The 25,069-nt window shown below is 55.9% G+C and overlaps 1 protein-coding gene across 1 annotated transcript in view; it reads right to left on the bottom strand.

Annotated features, from left to right (window-relative positions):
• Window positions 1–1,060: 1,060 nt before the first annotated feature.
• Window positions 1,061–25,069, bottom strand: part of LOC137307520 (properdin-like) — a 59,188-nt gene continuing 35,179 nt past the window's right edge. Inside the window, exons 4-10 of the mRNA XM_067976848.1 lie at window positions 23,534–23,704; window positions 22,554–22,751; window positions 21,187–21,360; window positions 18,413–18,601; window positions 5,991–6,105; window positions 4,841–4,982; window positions 1,061–1,204 (exon numbers count right to left, since the gene is read on the bottom strand). Of these exons, the coding sequence (XP_067832949.1) occupies window positions 1,187–1,204; window positions 4,841–4,982; window positions 5,991–6,105; window positions 18,413–18,601; window positions 21,187–21,360; window positions 22,554–22,751; window positions 23,534–23,704 (1,007 nt within the window). The 3' untranslated portion in view covers window positions 1,061–1,186. The remainder of the gene's footprint in view (window positions 1,205–4,840; window positions 4,983–5,990; window positions 6,106–18,412; window positions 18,602–21,186; window positions 21,361–22,553; window positions 22,752–23,533; window positions 23,705–25,069) is intronic.

The following is a 25,069-nucleotide window of genomic DNA, read 5'->3' as shown; positions in this document are numbered from 1 at the left end:
TGGTGAGGGGGGGGAGGGGGAGAGATGGCGAGGCGGGAGATGGCGAGGGGGGGAGGGGGAGAGATGGCGAGGGGGGGGGAGGGGGAGAGATGGCGAGGGGGGGAGGGGGAGAGATGGCGAGGGGGGGCGCTGCTCGTCTCGAAGAGTTTGATCTGAACTGACTGTATCCTCAATCCTTCCCCTCACCCACACATTGAAATAAAACCTTCCCGTCAGGCCGTCTGAGGCAGCACAGGGGTCCTTCTCAATGTTCAACAACAGAGAGGGGGAGAGGGGGAGGAAAGCAGTGAACGCGGTACGGTGAACTCCCGGTCTCACGCGGTACGGTGAACTCCCGGTCTCTCGCGTACGGTGAACTCCCGGTCTCTCGCGGTACGGTGAACTCCCGGTCTCTCGCGGTACGGTGAACTCCCGGTCTCTCGCGGTACGGTGAACTCCCGGTCTCTCGCGGTACGGTGAATTCCCGGTCTCTCGCGGTACGGTGAACTCCGGTCTCACGCGGTACGGTGAACTCCCGGTCTCTCGCGGTACGGTGAACTCCCGGTCTCTCGCGGTACGGTGAACTCCCGGTCTCACGCGGTACGGTGAACTCCCGGTCTCTCGCGGTACGGTGAACTCCCGGTCTCTCGCGGTACGGTGAACTCCCGGTCTCTCGCTGGTACGGTGAACTCCCGGTCTCTCGCGGTACGGTGAACTCCCGGTGTCACGCGGTACGGTGAACTCCCGGTCTCTCGCGGTACGGTGAACTCCCGGTCTCTCGCGGGTACGGTGAACTCCCGGTCTCTCGCGGTACGGTGAACTCCCGGTCTCTCGCGGTACGGTGAACTCCGGTCTCTCGCGGTACGGTGAACTCCCGGTCTCACGCGGTACGGTGAACTCCCGGTCTCTCGCGGTACGGTGAACTCCCGGTCTCTCGCGGTACGGTGAACTCCCGGTGTCACGCGGTACGGTGAACTCCCGGTGTCACGCGGTACGGTGAACTCCCGGTCTCTCGCAGATGCTTCTCTTTATACCCCTGATAATAACACTGAGATTTCAAGAAACAATCAGACACGGAGGTGAAGCAGGTGATTCTTTATTGTGAAAACAGGACCAGTCAGCAGTTAAGGAATGGTGAGGGGTCCGGGCCCGCCCTGCCTTCGGAGGTGAGGAAGGGTCAAGACAACGGCTTATACCTTCCGTGTGATCACAAAAAGGCCGTCACCTGCAGGAAAGACACTTCATTACTACCGATAAACCGAAAGGAACAATTCATCAACAACCACTCAATGACATCCAACCAAGATTCCACGATCCCAGGCTCCTCTCTGTGAGAGTCGGTGTCTGTGGGACCCGTACCCCAGTGAGAGTCGGTGTCTGTGGGACCCGTACCCCAGTGAGAGTCGGTGTCTGTGGGACCCGTACCCCAGTGAGAGTCGGTGTCTGTGGGACCCGTACCCCAGTGAGAGTCAGTGTGTGTGGGACCCGTACCCCAGTGAGAGTCGGTGTCTGTGGGAACCCGTACCCCAGTGAGAGTCAGTGTGTGTGGGACCCGTACCCCAGTGAGAGTCAGTGTCTGTGGGACCCGTACCCCAGTGAGAGTCGGTGTGTGTGGGACCCGTACCCCAGTGAGAGTCGGTGTGTGTGGGACCCGTACCCCAGTGAGAGTCGGTGTCTGTGGGGACCCGTACCCCAGTGAGAGTCGGTGTCTGTGGGACCCGTACCCCAGTGAGAGTCGGTGTCTGTGGGACCCGTACCCCAGTGAGAGTCGGTGTCTGTGGGACCCCGTACCCCAGTGAGAGTCTGTGTCTGTGGGACCCATACCCCAGTGAGAGTCGGTGTCTGTGGGACCCGTACCCCAGTGAGAGTCGGTGTCTGTGGGACCCGCACCCCAGTGAGAGTCAGTGTGTGTGGGACCCGTACCCCAGGGAGGGTCAGTGTCTGTGGGACCCGTACCCCAGTGAGGGTCAGTGTGTGTGGGACCCGTACCCCAGTGAGAGTCGGTGTGTGTGAGACCCGTACCCCAGTGAGAGTCGGTGTCTCTGGGACCCGTACCCCAGTGAGAGTCGGTGTCTGTGAGACCCGTACCCCAGGGAGGGTCAGTGTCTGTGGGACCCGTACCCCAGTGAGGGTCAGTGTGTGTGGGACCCGTTACCCCAGTGAGAGTCGGTGTCTGTGGGACCCGTACCCCAAGTGAGAGTCGGTGTCTGTGGGACCCGTACCCCAGTGAGGGTCAGTGTGTGTGGGACCCGTACCCCAGTGAGAGTCAGTGTGTGTGGGACCCGTACCCCAGTGAGAGTCGGTGTGTGTGGGACCCGTACCCCAGTGAGAGTCGGTGTCTGTGGGACCCGTACCCCAGTGAGGGTCAGTGTGTGTGGGACCCGTACCCCAGTGAGGGTCAGTGTCTGTGGGACCCGTACCCCAGTGAGAGTCGGAGTGTCTGTGGGACCCGTACCCCAGTGAGAGTCGGTGGTCTGTGGGGACCCGTACCCCAGTGAGAGTCGGGTGTGTGTGGGACCCGTACCCCAGTGAGAGTCGGTGTCTGTGGGACCGTACCCCAGTGAGAGTCGGTGTGTGTGGGACCCGTACCCCAGTGAGAGTCGGTGTGTGTGAGACCCGTACCCCAGTGAGGGTCAGTGTCTGTGGGACCCGTACCCCAGTGAGAGTCGGTGTCTGTGGGACCCGTACCCCAGTGAGAGTCGGTGTGTGTGGGACCCGTACCCCAGTGAGAGTCAGTGTCTGTGGGACCCGTACCCCAGTGAGAGTCGGTGTCTGTGGGACCCGTACCCCAGTGAGAGTCGGTGTCTGTGGGACCCGTACCCCAGTGAGAGTCAGTGTCTGTGGGACCCGTACCCCAGTGAGAGTCGGTGTCTGTGGGGACCCGTACCCCAGTGAGAGTCGGTGTGTGTGGGACCCGTACCCCAGTGAGAGTCGGTGTGCGTGGGACCCGTACCCCAGTGAGAGTCGGTGTGTGTGGGACCCGTACCCCAGTGAGAGTCGGTGTGTGTGGGACCCGTACCCCAGTGAGAGTCGGTGTCTGTGGGACCCGTACCCCAGTGAGAGTCGGTGTCTGTGGGACCCGTACCCCAGTGAGAGTCAGTGTGTGTGGGACCCCGTACCCCAGTGAGAGTCGGTGTCTGTGGGACCCGTACCCCAGTGAGAGTCGGTGTGTGTGGGACCCGTACCCCAGTGAGAGTCGGTGTGTGTGAGACCCGTACCCCAGTGAGAGTCGGTGTGTGTGTGGACCCGTACCCCAGTGAGAGTCGGGTGTCTCTGGGACCCCGTACCCCAGTGAGAGTCGGTGTCTGTGAGACCCGTACCCCAGGGAGGGTCAGTGTCTGTGGGACCCCGTACCCCAGTGAGGGTCAGTGTGTGTGGGACCCGTACCCCAGTGAGAGTCGGTGTCTGTGGGACCCGTACCCCAGTGAGAGTCGGTGTCTGTGGGACCCGTACCCCAGTGAGGGTCAGTGTGTGTGGGACCCGTACCCCAGTGAGAGTCAGTGTGTGTGGGACCCGTACCCCAGTGAGAGTCGGTGTGTGTGGGACCCGTACCCCAGTGAGAGTCGGTGTCTGTGGGACCCGTACCCCAGTGAGGGTCAGTGTGTGTGGGACCCGTACCCCAGTGAGGGTCAGTGTCTGTGGGACCCGTACCCCAGTGAGAGTCGGTGTCTGTGGGACCCCGTACCCCAGTGAGAGTCGGTGTCTGTGGGACCCGTACCCCAGTGAGAGTCGGTGTGTGTGGGACCCGTACCCCAGTGAGAGTCGGTGTCTGTGGGACCCGTACCCCAGTGAGAGTCGGTGTGTGTGGGACCCGTACCCCAGTGAGAGTCGGTGTGTGTGAGACCCGTACCCCAGTGAGGGTCAGTGTCTGTGGGACCCGTACCCCAGTGAGAGTCGGTGTCTGTGGGACCCGTACCCCAGTGAGAGTCGGTGTGTGTGGGACCCGTACCCCAGTGAGAGTCAGTGTCTGTGGGACCCGTACCCCAGTGAGAGTCGGTGTCTGTGGGGACCCGTACCCCAGTGAGAGTCGGTGTCTGTGGGACCCGTACCCCAGTGAGAGTCAGTGTCTGTGGGACCCGTACCCCAGTGAGAGTCGGTGTCTGTGGGACCCGTACCCCAGTGAGAGTCGGTGTGTGTGGGACCCGTACCCCAGTGAGAGTCGGTGTGCGTGGGACCCGTACCCCAGTGAGAGTCGGTGTGTGTGGGGACCCGTACCCCAGTGAGAGTCGGTGTGTGTGGGACCCCGTACCCCAGTGAGAGTCGGTGTCTGTGGGACCCGTACCCCAGTGAGAGTCGGTGTGTGTGGGACCCGTACCCCAGTGAGAGTCGGTGTGTGTGGGACCCGTACCCCAGTGAGAGTCGGTGTGTGTGAGACCCCGTACCCCAGTGAGAGTCGGTGTCTGTGGGACCCGTACCCCAGTGAGAGTCAGTGTCTGTGGGACCCGTACCCCAGTGAGAGTCGGTGTCTGTGGGACCCGTACCCCAGTGAGAGTCGGTGTCTGTGGGACCCGTACCCCAGTGAGAGTCAGTGTGTGTGGGACCCGTACCCCAGTGAGAGTCGGTGTGTGTGGGACCCGTACCCCAGTGAGAGTCGGTGTCTGTGGGACCCGTACCCCAGTGAGAGTCGGTGTGTGTGGGACCCGTACCCCAGTGAGAGTCGGTGTCTGTGGGACCCGTACCCCAGTGAGAGTCAGTGTCTCTGGGATTAACGTGTCTGTTGCATTGTGAGAGATTCTCAGGGTCCAGCGATGAGCCGAACGAGAGACGCAGCTGAATCTCACGCGGTCGGAACGATGGGTGTTAATGGGATGTTAATCTTATTCCAGTGCTCGCAGCCCTGGACTCAAACAAACTCACACACCTCCTTCAGTCGCAGTCTGGAACGTTCTGACACGGCAGGTCCTGCTGCAAGACGTCCCCTCTCCCCCAGGAGATCATCACACTCGTAATTTGGAAACCCCCAAAAATAAATTGGAGCTTTCTTCTTAAATGTAGTCTCATTTCTGTAAAATAAAACACTGTCAGTGACCTCGGGATTCCTCACTGGATGGGGTCAGGGACCCCCCACATCTCACCTGTACCCCCTCCGTCCCCACCCCCTCCCCCTGTACCCCCTCCGTCCCCACCCCCTCCCCCTGTACCCCCTCCGTCCCCACCCCCTCCACCTGTACCCCCTCCGTCCCCACCCCCTCCACCTGTACCCCCTCCGTCCCCACCCCCTCCACCTGTACCCCCTCCGTCCCCACCCCCTCCACCTGTACCCCCTCCGTCCCCACCCCCTCCACCTGTACCCCCTCCGTCCCCACCCCCTCCACCTGTACCCCCCTCCGTCCCCACCCCCTCCATCTCTGGTGTCCTGCACCGTGGGGCCTCGGCCCTTCCCCTGCACCGTGGGGCCTCGTCCCTTCCCCTGCAACGTGGGGCCTCGTCCCTTCCCCTGCAACGTGGGGCCTCGGCCCTTCCCCTGCACCGTGGGGCCTCGGCCCTTCCCCTGCACCGTGGGGCCTCGGCCCTTCCCCTGCACCGTGGGGCCTCGGCCCTTCCCCTGCACCGTGGGGCCTCGTCCCTTCCCCTGCAACGTGGGGCCTCGGCCCTTCCCCTGCAACGTGGGGCCTCGGCCCTTCCCCTGCACCGTGGGGCCTCGGCCCTTCCCCTGCACCATGGGGCCTCGGCCCTTCCCCTGCACCGTCGGGCCTCGGCCCTTCCCCTGCACCGTCGGGCCTCGGCCCTTCCCCTGCACCGTGGGGCCTCGGCCCCTTCCCCTGCACCGTGGGGCCTCGGCCCTTCCCCTGCACCGTGGGGCCTCGGCCCTTCCCCTGCACCGTGGGGCCTCGGCCTTTCCCCTGCACCGTGGGGCCTCGTCCCTTCCCCTGCACCGTGGGGCCTCGGCCCTTCCCCTGCACCGTGGGGCCTCGGCCCTTCCCCTGCACCGTGGGGCCTCGGCCTTTCCCAGTCTAACTGGGGAGAGACAGTAAAGAGAGTGATCTTTGAGGACAGAGGTGAGGTCTCACGGGTAGTTGGGGTAAATCGGGACACAGGATCGAGCCCTGCTCCTCAGGCTGGGCTTCCCACAGGGAGGTTCACACAGACTCCAGGCGTTCCAGTCCGTCCAGGACCCTTTCCCATCTGTGGATTAACAGAAATACTTTACAAAGATCGATCATTGCCGTCCCCCTCCAGACCGATCGTTCCCCCTCTCCCACAACTGAGCACGCAAGACCCTAGGGCAATGGGGGTACAGTCTGCTCCTCTCCCTCTCAGGGGGACCCGCCAAAAATAGGGGGAGGGGAGGAAGCACCAAAATTCAAACTAACCCCCTGAGGTCTGATCTACCCAGAACTGGGACACCCCAATAATACACTGGGACACCCCGATAATACACTGGGACACCCCAATAAAACACTGGGACACCCCAATAAAACACTGGGACACCCCAATAAAACACTGGGACACCCCAATAATACACTGGGACACCCCAATAATACACTGGGACACCCCGATAATACACTGGGACACCCCAATAATACAATGGGACACCCCGATAATACACTGGGACACCCCGATAAAACACTGGGACACCCCAATAATACACTGGGACACCCCGATAAAACACTGGGACACCCCAATAATACACTGGGACACCCCAATAATACACTGGGACACCCCAATAATACAATGGGACACCCCGATAATACACTGGGACACCCCGATAAAACACTGGGACACCCCGATAATACACTGGGACACCCCGATAAAACACTGGGACACCTCGATAAAACACTGGGACACCCCAATAATACACTGGGACACCCCAATAAAACACTGGGACACCTCAATAATACACTGGGACACCCCAATAATACACTGGGACACCCCAATAAAACACTGGGACACCCCAATAAAACACTGGGACACCCCAATAAAACACTGGGACACCCCGATAATATACTGGGACACCCCGATAAAACACTGGGACACCCCAATAATACACTGGGACACCCCGATAAAACACTGGGACACCCCGATAATACACTGGGACACCCCGATAATACACTGGGAGACCCCAATAAAACACTGGGACACCCCGATAAAACACTGGGACACCCCGATAATACACTGGGACACCCCAATAATACACTGGGAGACCCCAATAAAACACTGGGACACCCCAATAATACACTGGGACACCCCAATAATACACTGGGACACCCCAATAAAACACTGGGACACCCCAATAAAACACTGGGACACCCCAATAATACACTGGGACAACCCAATAATACACTGGGACACCCCAATAAAACACTGGGACACCCCGATAAAACACTGGGACACCCCGATAATACACTGGGACACCCCGATAATACACTGGGACACCCCGATAAAACACTGGGACACCCCGATAAAACACTGGGACACCCCATAAAACACTGGGACACCCCGATAAAACACTGGGACACCCCGATAATACACTGGGACACCCCAATAATACACTGGGACACCCCAATAAAACACTGGGACACCCCAATAATACACTGGGACACCCCAATAATACACTGGGACACCCCGATAAAACACTGGGACACCCCGATAATACACTGGGACACACCAATAATACACTGGGACACCCCAATAATACACTGGGACACCCCGATAAAACACTGGGACACCCCAATAATACACTGGGACACCCCAATAATACACTGGGACACACCAATAATACACTGGGACACCCCGATAAAACACTGGGACATCCCGATAATACACTGGGACACCCCAATAAAACACTGGGACACACCGATAATACACTGGGACACCCCGATAAAACACTGGGACACCCCGATAATACACTGGGACACCCCGATAATACACTGGGACACCCCAATAATACACTGGGACACCCCAATAATACACTGGGACACCCCGATAAAACACTGGGACACCCCGATAAAACACTGGGACACCCCGATAATACACTGGGACACCCCGATAAAACACTGGGACACCCCAATAATACAATGGGACACCTCAATAAAACACTGGGACACCCCAATAAAACACTTGGACACCCCAATAAAACACTGAGACACCCCAATAATACACTGGGACACCCCAATAAAACACTGGGACACCCCAATAAAACACTGGGACACCCCAATAAAACACTGGGACACCCCAATAATACACTGGGACACCCCAATAATACACTGGGACACCCCAATAAAACACTGGGACACCCCGATAATACACTGGGACACCCCAATAAAACACTGGGACACCCCAATAAAACACTGGGACACCCCATAAAACACTGTGACACCCCGATAATACACTGGGACACCCCGATAATACACTGGGACACCCCGATAAAACACTGGGACACCCCAATAATACACTGGGACACCCCAATAATACACTGGGACACCCCGATAATACACTGGGACACCCCGATAATACACTGGGACACCCCGATAATACACTGGGACACCCCGATAATACACTGGGACACCCCGATAATACACTGGGACACCCCGATAAAACTCTGGGACACCCCGATAATACACTGGGACACCCCGATAATACACTGGGACACCCCAATAAAACACTGGGACACCCCAATAAAACACTGGGACACACCGATAAAACACTGGGACACCCCAATAATACACTGGGACACCCCAATAAAACACTGGGACACCCCAATAAAACACTGGGACATCCCGATAATACACTGGGACACCCCGATAATACACTGGGACACCCCGATAATACACTGGGACACCCCGATAAAACACTGGGACACCCCGATAAAACACTGGGACACCCCGATAAAACACTGGGACACCCCGATAAAACACTGGGACACCCCAATAATACACTGGGACACCCCAATAATACACTGGGACACCCCGATAATACAATGGGACACCCCGATAATACACTGGGACACCCCGATAATACACTGGGACACCCCGATAAAACACTGGGACACCTCGATACAACACTGGGACACCCCAATAATACACTGGGACACCCCAATAAAACACTGGGACACCCCAATAAAACACTGGGACACCTCAATAATACACTGGGACACCCCAATAATACACTGGGACACCCCAATAAAACACTGGGACACCCCAATAAAACACTGGGACACCCCAATAAAACACTGGGACACCCCGATAATATACTGGGACACCCCGATAAAACACTGGGACACCCCAATAATACACTGGGACACCCCGATAAAACACTGGGACACCCCGATAAAACACTGGGACACCCCGATAAAACACTGGGACACCCCGATAATACACTGGGACACCCCGATAAAACACTGGGACACCCCGATAATACACTGGGAGACCCCAATAAAACACTGGGACACCCCGATAATACACTGGGACACCCCGATAATACACTGGGAGACCCCAATAAAACACTGGGACACCCCAATAATACACTGGGACACCCCAATAATACACTGGGACACCCCAATAATACACTGGGACACCCCAATAAAACACTGGGACACCCCAATAATACACTGGGACACCCCAATAATACACTGGGACACCCCGATAAAACACTGGGACATCCCGATAAAACACTGGGACACCCCGATAATACACTGGGACACCCCGATAATACACTGGGACACCCCGATAAAACACTGGAGCACCCCGATAATACACTGGGACACCCCGATAATACACTGGGACACACCGATAAAACACTGGGACACCCCATAAAACACTGGGACACCCCGATAAAACACTGGGACACCCCGATAATACACTGGGACACCCCAATAATACACTGGGACACCCCAATAAAACACTGGGACACCCCAATAATACACTGGGACACCCCGATAATACACTGGGACACCCCGATAAAACACTGGGACACCCCGATAATACACTGGGACACACCAATAATACACTGGGACACCCCAATAATACACTGGGACACCCCGATAAAACACTGGGACACCCCAATAATACACTGGGACACACCAATAATACACTGGGACACCCCGATAAAACACTGGGACATCCCGATAATACACTGGGACACCCCAATAAAACACTGGGACACACCGATAATACACTGGGACACCCCGATAAAACACTGGGACACCCCGATAATACACTGGGACACCCCGATAATACACTGGGACACCCCGATAATACACTGGGACACCCCAATAATACACTGGGACACCCCAATAATACACTGGGACACCCCCATAATACACTGGGACACCCCGATAAAACACTGGGACACCCCGATAATACACTGGGACACCCCGATAAAACACTGGGACACCCCAATAATACAATGGGACACCTCAATAAAACACTGGGACACCCCAATAAAACACTTGGACACCCCAATAAAACACTGAGACACCCCAATAATACACTGGGACACCCCAATAAAACACTGGGACACCCCAATAAAACACTGGGACACCCCAATAAAACACTGGGACACCCCAATAATACACTGGGACACCCCAATAAAACACTGGGACACCCCGATAATACACTGGGACACCCCAATAAAACACTGGGACACCCCAATAAAACACTGGGACACCCCATAAAACACTGGGACACCCCGATAATACACTGGGACACCCCGATAAAACACTGGGACACCCCAATAATACACTGGGACACCCCAATAATACACTGGGACACCCCGATAATACACTGGGACACCCCAATAAAACTCTGGGACACCCCGATAATACACTGGGACACCCCGATAATACACTGGGACACCCCGATAATACACTGGGACACCCCGATAATACACTGGGACACCCCGATAAAACTCTGGGACACCCCGATAATACACTGGGACACCCCAATAAAACACTGGGACACCCCAATAAAACACTGGGACACACCGATAAAACACTGGGACACACCGATAAAACACTGGGACACCCCAATAATACACTGGGACACCCCAATAAAACACTGGGACACCCCAATAATACACTGGGACACCCCGATAAAACACTGGGACATCCCGATAATACACTGGGACACCCCAATAAAACACTGGGACACACCGATAATACACTGGGACACCCCGATAAAACACTGGGACACCCCGATAATACACTGGGACACCCCAATAATACACTGGGACACCCCGATAATACACTGGGACACCCCGATAAAACACTGGGACACCCCGATAATACACTGGGACACCCCGATAAAACACTGGGACACCCCAATAATACAATGGGACACCTCAATAAAACACTGGGACACCCCAATAAAACACTTGGACACCCCAATAAAACAGTGGGACACCCCAATAATACACTGGGACACCCCAATAAAACACTGGGACACCCCAATAAAACACTGGGACACCCCGATAATACACTGGGACACCCCAATAAAACACTGGGACACCCCAATAAAACACTGGGACACCCCAATAAAACACTGGGACACCCCGATAATACACTGGGACACCCCAATAATACACTGGGACACCCCGATAAAACACTGGGACACCCCAATAATACACTGGGACACCCCGATAATACACTGAGACACCCCGATAATACACTGGGACACCCCGATAATACACTGGGACACCCCGATAATACACTGGGACACCCCGATAATACACTGGGGCACCCCAATAAAACTCTGGGACACCCCAATAATACACTGGGACACCCCGATAATACACTGGGACACCCCGATAATACACTGGGACACCCCGATAATACACTGGGACACCCCGATAATACACTGGGACACCCCAATAATACACTGGGACACCCCGATAATACACTGGGACACCCCAATAAAACTCTGGGATACCCCAATAATACACTGGGACATCCCAATAATACACTGGGACACCCCGATAAAACACTGGGACACCCCAATAATACACTGGGACACCCCGATACAACACTGGGACACCCCAATAATACACTGGGACACCCCAATAAAACACTGGGACATCCCAATAATACACTGGGACACCCCAATAAAACACTGGGACACCCCAATAATACACTGGGACACCCCAATAAAACACTGGGACACCCCAATAATACACTGGGACACCCCGATAAAACACTGGGACACCCCAATAATACACTGGGACACCCCAATAAAACACTGGGACATCCCAATAATACGCTGGGACACCCCAATAATACACTGGGACACCCCGATAAAACACTGGGACACCCCAATAATACACTGGGACACCCCAATAATACACTGGGACACCCCGATAAAACACTGGGACACCCCGATAAAACACTGGGGCACCCCGATATTACACTGGGACACCCCAATAAAACACTGGGACACCCCAATAATACACTGGGACACCCCAACAATACACTGGGACACCCCAACAATACACTGGGACACCCCGATAATACACTGGGACACCCCGATAATACACTGGGACACCCCGATAAAACACTGGGACACCCCGATAATACATTGGGACACCCCGATAATACACTGGGACACCCCAATAAAACACTGGGACACCCCGATAATACACTGGGACACCCCAATAAAACAGTGGGATACCCCGATAATACACTGGGACATCCCAATAATACACTGGGACACCCCAATAATACACTGGGACACACCAATAATACACTGGGACACCCCAATAATACACTGGGACACACCAATAATACACTGGGACACCCCGATAATACACTGGGACATCCCGATAATACACTGGGACACCCCGATAAAACACTGGGACACCCCGATAATACACTGGGACACCCCGATAAAACACTGGGACACCCCGATAAAACACTGGGACACCCCGATAAAACACTGGGACACCCCAATAATACACTGGGACACCCCAATAAAACACTGGGACACCCCGATAATACACTGGGACACCCCAATAAAACACTGGGACACCCCAATAAAACACTGGGACATCCCAATAATACACTGGGACACCCCGATAATACACTGGGACACCCCGATAATACACTGGGACACCCCGATAAAACACTGGGACACCCCGATAAAACACTGGGACACCCCGATAAAACACTGGGACACCCCGATAAAACACTGGGACACCCCAATAATACACTGGGACACCCCAATAATACACTGGGACACCCCAATAATACACTGGGACACCCCAATAAAACACTGGGACACCCCAATAATACACTGGGACACCCCAATAAAACACTGGGACATCCCGATAATACACTGGGACACCCCAATAAAACACTGGGACACACCGATAATACACTGGGACACCCCGATAAAACACTGGGACACCCCGATAATACACTGGGACACCACAATAATACACTGGGACACCCCGATAATACACTGGGACACCCCGATAAAACACTGGGACACCCCGATAATACACTGGGACACCCCGAGAAAACACTGGGACACCCCAATAATACAATGGGACACCTCAATAAAACACTGGGACACCCCAATAAAACACTTGGACACCCCAATAAAACACTGGGACACCCCAATAATACACTGGGACACCCCAATAAAACACTGGGACACCCCAATAAAACACTGGGACACCCCAATAAAACACTGGGACACCCCGATAATACACTGGGACACCCCAATAAAACACTGGGACACCCCAATAAAACACTGGGACACCCCAATAAAACACTGGGACACCCCGATAATACACTGGGACACCCCAATAATACACTGGGACACCCCGATAAAACACTGGGACACCCCGATAATACACTGGGACACCCCGATAATACACTGGGACACCCCGATAATACACTGGGACACCCCGATAATACACTGGGACACCCCGATAATACACTGGGACACCCCAATAAAACTCTGGGACACCCCGATAATACACTGGGACACCCCGATAATACACTGGGACACCCCGATAATACACTGGGACACCCCGATAATACACTGGGACACCCCGATAATACACTGGGACACCCCGATAATACACTGGGACACCCCAATAAAACTCTGGGACACCCCAATAATACACTGGGACACCCCGATAATACACTGGGACACCCCGATAATACACTGGGACACCCCGATAATACACTGGGACACCCCAATAATACACTGGGACACCCCGATAATACACTGGGACACCCCAATAAAACTCTGGGACACCCCAATAATACACTGGGACACCCCGATAATACACTGGGACACCCCGATAATACACTGGGACACCCCAATAAAACACTGGGACATCCCAATAATACACTGGGACACCCCGATAAAACACTGGGACACCCCAATAATACACTGGGACACCCCGATACAACACTGGGACACCCCAATAATACACTGGGACACCCCAATAAAACACTGGGACATCCCAATAATACACTGGGACACCCCAATAAAACACTGGGACACCCCAATAATACACTGGGACACCCCAATAAAACACTGGGACACCCCAATAATACACTGGGACACCCCGATAAAACACTGGGACACCCCAATAATACACTGGGACACCCCAATAAAACACTGGGACATCCCAATAATACGCTGGGACACCCCAATAATACACTGGGACACCCCGATAAAACACTGGGACACCCCGATAAAACACTGGGACACCCCAATAATACACTGGGACACCCCAATAATACACTGGGACACCCCGATAAAACACTGGGACACCCCGATAAAACACTGGGACACCCCGATAATACACTGGGACACCCCAATAAAACACTGGGACACCCCAATAATACACTGGGACACCCCAACAATACACTGGGACACCCCGATAATACACTGGGGACCCCGATAATACACTGGGACACCCCGATAAAACACTGGGACACCCCGATAATACATTGGGACACCCCGATAATACACTGGGACACCCCAATAAAACACTGGGACACCCCGATAATACACTGGGACACCCCAATAAAACAGTGGGATACCCCGATAATACACTGGGACATCCCAATAATACACTGGGACATCCCAATAATACACTGGGACACCCCAATAATACACTGGGACATCCCAATAATACACTGGGACACACCAATAATACACTGGGACATCCCAATAATACACTGGGACACACCAATAATACACTGGGACACCCCAATAATACACTGGGACACACCAATAATACACTGGGACACCCCAATAATACACTGGGACATCCCGATAATACACTGGGACACCCCGATAAAACACTGGGACACCCCGATAATACACTGGGACACCCCGATAAAACACTGGGACACCCCGATAAAACACTGGGACACCCCGATAAAACACTGGGACACCCCAATAATACACTGGGACACCCCGATAAAACACTGGGACACCCCGATAATACACTGGGACACCCCGATAATACACTGGGACACCCCGATAATACACTGGGACACCCCGATAATACACTGGGACACCCCAATAAAACACTGGGACACCCCGATAATACATTGGGACACCCCGATAATACACTGGGACACCCCGATAATACACTGGGAAACCCCAATAAAACACTGGGACACCCCGATAATACACTGGGACAGCCCAATAAAACACTGGGACACCCCAATAAAACACTGGGACACCCCGATAATACACTGGGACACCCCAATAATACACTGGGACACCCCGATAATACACTGGGACACCCCAATAAAACACTGGGACACCCCAATAAAACACTGGGACACCCCAATAAAACACTGGGACACCCCAATAAAACACTGGGACACCCCAATAATACACTGGGACACCCCGATAAAACACTGGGACACCCCGATAATACATTGGGACACCCCGATAATACACTGGGACACCCCAATAAAACACTGGGACACCCCGATAATACACTGGGACACCCCAATAAAACAGTGGGATACCCCGATAATACACTGGGACATCCCAATAATACACTGGGACACCCCAATAATACACTGGGACATCCCAATAATACACTGGGACACACCAATAATACACTGGGACACCCCAATAATACACTGGGACACCCCAATAATACACTGGGACACACCAATAATACACTGGGACACCCCGATAATACACTGGGACACCCCGATAATACACTGGGACACCCCGATAAAACACTGGGACACCCCGATAAAACACTGGGACACCCCAATAATACACTGGGACACCCCGATAATACACTGGGACACCCCGATAATACACTGGGACACCCCGATAATACACTGGGACACCCCGATAAAACACTGGGACACCCCGATAAAACACTGGGACACCCCGATAAAACACTGGGACACCCCAATAATACACTGGGACACCCCGATAAAACACTGGGACACCCCGATAATACACTGGGACACCCCGATAATACACTGGGACACCCCGATAATACACTGGGACACCCCGATAATACACTGGGACACCCCGATAATACATTGGGACACCCCGATAATACACTGGGACACCCCGATAATACACTGGGACACCCCGATAAAACACTGGGACACCCCGATAATACACTGGGACACCCCAATAAAACACTGGGACACCCCAATAAAACACTGGGACACCCCGATAATACACTGGGACACCCCAATAATACACTGGGACACCCCGATAATACACTGGGACACCCCAATAAAACACTGGGACACCCCAATAAAACACTGGGACACCCCAATAAAACACTGGGACACCCCAATAATACACTGGGACACCCCAATAAAACACTGGGACACCCCAATAAAACACTGGGACACCCCAATAAAACACTGGGACACCCCGATAAAACACTGGGACACCCCGATAATACACTGGGACACCCCAATAATACACTGGGACACCCCAATAATACACTGGGACACACCGATAATACACTGGGACAACCCAATAAAACACTGGGACACCCAAATAATACACTGGGACACCCCAATAATACACTGGGACACCTAAATAATACACTGGGACACCCCAATAATACACTGGGACACCTCAATAATACACTGGGACACCCCAATAATACACTGGGACACCTCGATAATACACTGGGACACCCCGATAAAACACTGGGACACCCCGATAAAACACTGGGACACACCGATAATACACCGGGACACCCCGATAAAACACCGGGACACCCCGATAATACACCGGGACACCCCGATAAAACACCGGGACACCCCAATAATACACTGGGACACCCCAATAATACACTGGGACACCCCGATAAAACACTGGGACACCCCGATAATACACTGGGACACCCCGATAAAACACTGGGACACCCCGATAAAACACTGGGACACCCCGATAATACACTGGGACACCCCAATAATACACTGGGACACCCCGATAAAACACTGGGACACCCCGATAATACACTGGGACACCCCAATAATACACTGGGACACCTCAATAATACACTGGGACACGTCGATAATACACTGGGACACCCCGATAAAACACTGGGACACCCCGATAAAACACTGGGACACACCGATAATACACCGGGACACCCCGATAATACACCGGGACACCCCGATAATACACTGGGACACCCCGATAAAACACTGGGACACCCCAATAATACACTGGGACACCCCAATAATACACTGGGACACCCCAATAATACACTGGGACACCCCAATAAAACACTGGGACACCCCGATAAAACACCGGGACACCCCGATAATACACCGGGACACCCCGATAAAACACTGGGACACCCCAATAATACACTGGGACACCCCAATAATACACTGGGACACCCCGATAAAACACTGGGACACCCCAATAATACACTGGGACACCCCGATAATACACTGGGACACCCCGATAAAACACTGGGACACCCCAATAAAACACTGGGACACCCCGATAATACACTGGGACACCCCAATAATACACTGGGACACCCCAATAAAACACTGGGCCACCCCGATAATACACTGGGACACCCCGATAAAACACTGGGACACCCCAATAATACACTGGGACACCCCGATAATACACTGGGACACCCCGATAAAACACTGGGACACCCCAATAATACACTGGGACACCCCAATAAAACACTGGGACACCCCGATAAAACACTGGGACACCCCGATAAAACACTGGGACACCCCAATAATACACTGGGACACCCCAATAAAACACTGGGCCACCCCGATAATGCACTGGGACACCCCGATAATACACTGGGACACCCCAATAATACACTGGGACACCCCGATAATACACTGGGACACCCCAATAAAACACTGGGACACCCCAATAATACACTGGGACACCCCAATAATGCACCGTCTCCCTGTTCCAGACAGACGGACAGCTCAGTACCTTCTCCTTTCACAGACGGTGACCCGGTCCACCACATGGGAAATACTCACACCAACAATGATCAGCATTGTAGCAGGCCCGGATCTCGATGATCGACCCGGGACACGGGTGTCCGTTATGTGCCTGCCCGACACACCTTCGTGTTCTCTTCTGCTGCCCAACATAGGGTCGGCACGAGATGTTAAAGTGCGGTCGTTCACAGTAAGACCACCACGACCACTGGGTCCAGCTTCCATGTACTAGGCAAGAACATACGGAGAAATTTCATCAACTCAGTTCACCAAATCGCAGGGAATGGGGGAACGGTGTCACGGTGTCAACATCGGGGCACCCATCACCGGGACACTCCACACCGGGGCGCTCCACACCGGGGCGCTCCACACCGGGACGCTCCACAAAGGGACGCTCGACACCGGGACGCTCGACACCGGGGCACCCGACACCGGGGCACTCCACACCGGGGCACTCCACACCGGGGCACTCCACACCGGGGCACTCCACACCGGGGCACTCCACACCGGGGCACTCCACACCGGGGCACTCCACACCGGGACATTCCACACCGGGACACTCCACACCGGGACACCCGACACCGGGGCACCCGACACCGGGACACTCCACACCGGGACATTCCACACCGGGACATTCCACACCGGGACATTCCACACCGGGACATTCCACACCGGGACATTCCACACCGGGGCACTCCACACCGGGACACTCCACACCGGGACACCCGACACCGGGGCACCCGACACCGGGACATTCCACACCGGGACGTTCCACACCGGGACGCTCCACACCGGGACGCTCCACACCGGGGCGCTCCACACCGGGGCGCTCCACACCGGGGCGCTCCACACCGGGGCGCTCCACACCGGGGCGCTCCACACCGGGACGCTCCACAACGGGACGCTCCACAACGGGACGCTCCACACCGGGGCGCTCCACACCGGGGCGCTCCACACCGGGGCGCTCCACACCGGGGCGCTCCACACCGGGGCGCTCCACAACGGGACACTCCACAACGGGACACTCCACAACGGGACACTCCACAACGGGGCACCCCACACCGGGGCACCCCACACCGGGACACCCCACACCGGGACACCCCACACCGGGACACCCCACACCGGGACACCCGACACCGGGGCACCCCACACCGGGGCACCCCACACCGGGGCACCCCACACCGGGGCACCCCACACCGGGGCACCCCACACCGGGGCACCCCACACCGGGGCACTCCACACCGGGGCACTCCACACCGGGGCACTCCACACCGGGGCACTCCACACCGGGGCACTCCACACCGGGACACTCCACACCGGGACACTCCACACCGGGACACTCCACACCGGGACACTCCACACCGGGACACTCCACACCGGGACACCCCACACCGGGACACCCCACACCGGGACACCCCACACCGGGGCACCCCACACCGGGGCACCCCACACCGGGGCACTCCACACCGGGGCACCCCACACCGGGACACTCCACAGCGGGACACTCCACACCGGGACACTCCACACCGGGACACTCCACACCGGGACACTCCACACCGGGACACTCCACACCGGGACACTCCACACCGGGACACTCCACACCGGGACACTCCACACCGGGACACTCCACACCGGGACACTCCACACCGGGACACTCCACACCGGGACACTCCACACCGGGACTCTCCACACCGGGACTCTCCACACCGGGACACTCCACACCGGGACAATCCACACCGGGACAATCCACACCGGGACAATCCACACCGGGACACTCCACACCGGGACACTCCACACCGGGACACTCCACACCGGGACTCTCCACACCGGGACAATCCACACCGGGACTCTCCACACCGGGACAATCCACACCGGGACAATCCACACCGGGACAATCCACACCGGGACACTCCACACCGGGACACTCCACACCGGGACACTCCACACCGGGACACTCCACACCGGGACACTCCACACCGGGACAATCCACACCGGGACAATCCACACCGGGACACTCCACACCGGGACACTCCACACCGGGGCACTCCACACCGGGGCACTCCACACCGGGGCACTCCACACCGGGACACTCCACACCGGGACACTCCACACCGGGACACTCCACACCGGGACACTCCACACCGGGACACTCCACACCGGGACACTCCACACCGGGACACTCCACACCGGGACACTCCACACCGGGACACTCCACACCGGGACAATCCACACCGGGACAATCCACACCGGGACAATCCACACCGGGACAATCCACACCGGGACAATCCACACCGGGACAATCCACACCGGGACAATCCACACCGGGACACTCCACACCGGGACACTCCACACCGGGACACTCCACACCGGGACACTCCACACCGGGACACTCCACACCGGGACACTCCACACCGGGGCACCCGACACCGGGACACTCCACACCGGGACACTCCACACCGGGACACTCCACACCGGGACACTCCACACCGGGACACTCCACACCGGGACACTCCACACCGGGACACCCCACACCGGGACACCCCACACTCCACTCCAACACTGCACCAGTGGGTCAGACACTGATCTTTCACCCTCTGGGACCTGGGTCAAATCCAGCCCCAGATGGGGGGACAGTGAATTGAGATCGGTTTCGTTGACCACCTGCAACGATCACGTATCCACGAAATGGTCAGTCTCACTCTGAGAGGGACAGGTATTGCTGGTGAACTCCCGGCCCCAACCCCATGGAATCCCTGCTGCCACCCACCTCCTCCCCATTCCCTTGCTCCCCCTCGAGGGAGCGGGCTCCTTACCTGGGCAGGGAATCCTCGTGTTACAGGGAATGTCACCGATCGCACCTCCAGGGCAGGCTGCACCGCCGTATTTAGGGGCCGGACGGTCACATGTCCTTCCCTGACGTACTTTTCCAACGCCGCAGGAGACGGAGCACGGTGAGAGGGCCGACCAGGTCCCCCAACTCCCGGCAACTGAGAGAGAGAAGGGGAGGGAGGGAGGAGCATGGTTACCAGCTGCAGGGCACGGAGATCGGGGGGACACCATCAACACAGTGTGAACTGAGCAGGCAACAGGGAGTGGGGTGACCAACAGGGTCAGAGGTTAACTGAAGCTAAAACCTGTTACCAAAATTCGGGAAGGGGAGAGACACAGGTGGACGCGACTCAGTACTGAAACTTTTCGGCCTCACTGTTACAGAGAGCGGCAGAACCATCCCCTGCACCGTGGGGCCTCGGCCCTTCCCCTGCACCGTGGGACCACGGCCCTTCCCCCGGGGTCCTGCACCGTGGGGCCTCGGCCCTTCCCCCTGGGCCCTGCACCGTGGGGCCTCGGCCCTTCCCCCTGGGCCCTGCACCGTGGGACCACGGCCCTTCCCCCGAGGTCCTGCACCGTGGGGCCTCGGCCCTTCCCCCTGGGTCCTGCACCGTAGGGCCTCGGCTCTTCCCCCGGTGTCCTGCACCGTGGGGCCTCGGCTCTTCCCCCGGGGTCCTGCACCGTGGGGCCTCGGCTCTTCCCCCGGTGTCCTGCACCGTGGGACCACGGCCCTTCCCCCGGGGTCCTGCACCGTGGGGCCTCGGCCCTTCCCCCTGGGTCCTGCACCGTGGGACCACGGCCCTTCCCCGGGGGTCCTGCACCGTGGGGCCTCGGCCCTTCCCCCTGGGTCCTGCACCGTGGGACCACGGCCCTTCCCCCGGGGTCCTGCACCGTGGGACCACGGCCCTTCCCCTGGGGTCCTGCACCGTGGGACCTCGGCCCTTCCCCCGGTGTCCTGCACCGTGGGACCACGGCCCTTCCCCCGGTGTCCCTGCACCGTGGGGCCTCGGCCCTTCCCCCGGTGTCCTGCACCGTGGGACCACGGCCCTTCCCCCGGGGTCCTGCACCGTGGGGCCTCGGCCCTTCCCCCAGTGTCCCTGCACCGTGGGGCCTCGGCCCTTCCCCCGGGGTCCTGCACCGTGGGGCCTCGGCCCTTCCCCCGGGGTCCTGCACCGTGGGGCCTCGGCCCTTCCCCCAGTGTCCCTGCACCGTGGGGCCTCGGCCCTTCCCCCGGGGTCCTGCACCGTGGGGCCTCGGCCCTTCCCCGGGGTCCTGCACCGTGGGACCACGGCCCTTCCCCCGGGGTTGTCCCCTGCGTTTCTCACTAACAGTAGGAGCGAACGATACTCACCAGGACAGAAAGGCAAGAAATCACACAGACTGGATTCCGTATTGTTCCCAGGGCACGGTGTGCCTGGGGGTGAAAGAGAGGGCGCTGGGTTGCTGCAAACTCTCCTTCGGCTTCTGATTGGAACCAACTCAGATCCTTCATGTCGACAAGACTTGTCACAGGCCCCCCAAGGGCCCCAGGGAGCCCACGATCCATGAGCTAGAAAATAAAACCACACACAGTGAGCAACTCGAGAAAATGGACATCACAACCAACATCTGTACAAAACGCAGACAGTGCCCAACATCTGTACAAAACGCCGACAGTGCCCGACATCTGTACAAAACACCGACAGTGCCCGACATCTGTACAAAACACCGACAGTGCCCAACATCTGTACAAAACGCCGACATTGCCCAACATCTGTACAAAACACCGACAGTGCCCGACATCTGTACAAAACACCGACAGTGCCCGACATCTGGATGAAGCACACATTCAGATTCAGACACAGACTCAGACACAGATTGAGACTCAGACACAGACACAGACTGAGACTCAGACACAAGCACAGACACACACAGGGTGAATGAGACATACACACACACAGATACACACCCACACTTGTATTAATGGAGACACACAGTCGGATACAGATAGACAGACCAACAAAACACTGAATTAAAGACAGAACACCAGAGAGAAAAACACAAAGGCAGAAACAAAGGCAGCAGGGAGGGTCAGGGTGGGAGAGACAGAGAGGGAGAGAGAGAGACAGAGACTGACGGACGGAAAGAGAGGGAGAGAGAGAGAGAGAGAGAGGGTCAGGGAGGGAGAGAGAGAGAGACAGAGACAGAGAGACAGTGAGAGAGAGACACAGAGAGAGAGAGAGAGAGAGGCGGGGGGAGACATGGGGAGAGAGACAAACAGACAGAGAGAGAAAGAAGAAAACAGAGAGAGAGAGAGGCGGGGGAGACAGAGGGAGAGAGACATAGACTCACTGGGGCAGATCTGTTTGGTATCGCAGGGTTGGAGTTGGAGGCTGACCCCTCGACACTGACCCCCACAGGAAGGGGGAGGCTCGGAGCAGCTGCGACTTCTGACTCGCTGACCAGTGAGGCAGGTGACCGAACAGGTGGACCAGAGAGACCATTCACTCCACGAACCGTCATCTACAACACAAAACAGAGGGAACGTCATCCGAATAATACCCCGATCAATGATCACCCCAAAATAGACCCCGATCAATGATCACCCCAAAATAGACCCCGATCAATGATCACCCCAAAATAGACCCCGATCAATGATCACCCCAAAATAGACCCCGATCAATGATCACCCCAAAATAGACCCCGATCAATGATCACCCCAAAATAGACCCCGATCGATCATCACCCCAAAAATACACCCCGATCAATGATCACCCCAAAATAGACCCCGATCAATGATCACCCCAAAAATACACCCCGATCGATCATCACCCCAAAATACACCCCGATCAATGATCACCCCAAAATAGACCCCGATCAATGATCACCCCAAAAATACACCCCGATCAATGATCACCCCAAAATACACCCCGATCGATCATCACCCCAAAAATACACCCCGATCAATGATCACCCCAAAATAGACCCCGATCAATGATCACCCCAAAAATACACCCCGATCGATCATCACCCCAAAAATACACCCCGATCAATGATCACCCCAAAATAGACCCCGATCAATGATCACCCCAAAATACACCCCGATCAATGATCACCCCAAAATACACCCCGATCGATCATCACCCCAAAAATACACCCCGATCGATCATCACCCCAAAATAGACCCCGATCAATGATCACCCCAAAATAGACCCCGATCAATCATCACCCCAAAATACACCCCGATCGATCATCACCCCAAAATAGACCCCGATCGATCATCACCCCAAAATACAGACCGATCGATCATCACCCCAAAATACAGACCGATCAATCATCACCCCAAAATACAGACCGATCGATCATCACCCCAAAATACACCCCGATTGATCATCACCCCAAAATACACCCCGATCGATCATCACCCCAAAATAGACCCCGATCGATCATCACCCCAAAATACACCCCGATCGATCATCACCCCAAAATACAGACCGATCAATCATCACCCCAAAATACAGACCGATCGATCATCACCCCAAAATACAGACCGATCGATCATCACCCCAAAATACACCCCGATCAATCATCACCCCAAAATACACCCCGATCAATGATCACCCCAAAATACAGACCGATCGATCATCACCCCAAAATACACCCCGATCAATAATCACCCCAAAATACACCCCGATCGATCATCACCCCAAAATACAGACCGATCGATCATCACCCCAAAATACAGACCGATCGATCATCACCCCAAAATACAGACCGATCGATCATCACCCCAAAATACACCCCGATCGATCATCACCCCAAAATACAGACCGATCGATCATCACCCCAAAATACAGACCGATCGATCATCACCCCAAAATACACCCC

The sequence above is a fragment of the Heptranchias perlo genome, unplaced genomic scaffold, assembly GCF_035084215.1.
Source record: "Heptranchias perlo isolate sHepPer1 unplaced genomic scaffold, sHepPer1.hap1 HAP1_SCAFFOLD_1029, whole genome shotgun sequence".
Lineage (NCBI taxonomy): Eukaryota > Metazoa > Chordata > Chondrichthyes > Hexanchiformes > Hexanchidae > Heptranchias > Heptranchias perlo.
The sequence above is the reverse complement of the archived record's forward strand: the minus strand, read 5'-3'. Positions and strand labels throughout refer to the sequence as shown.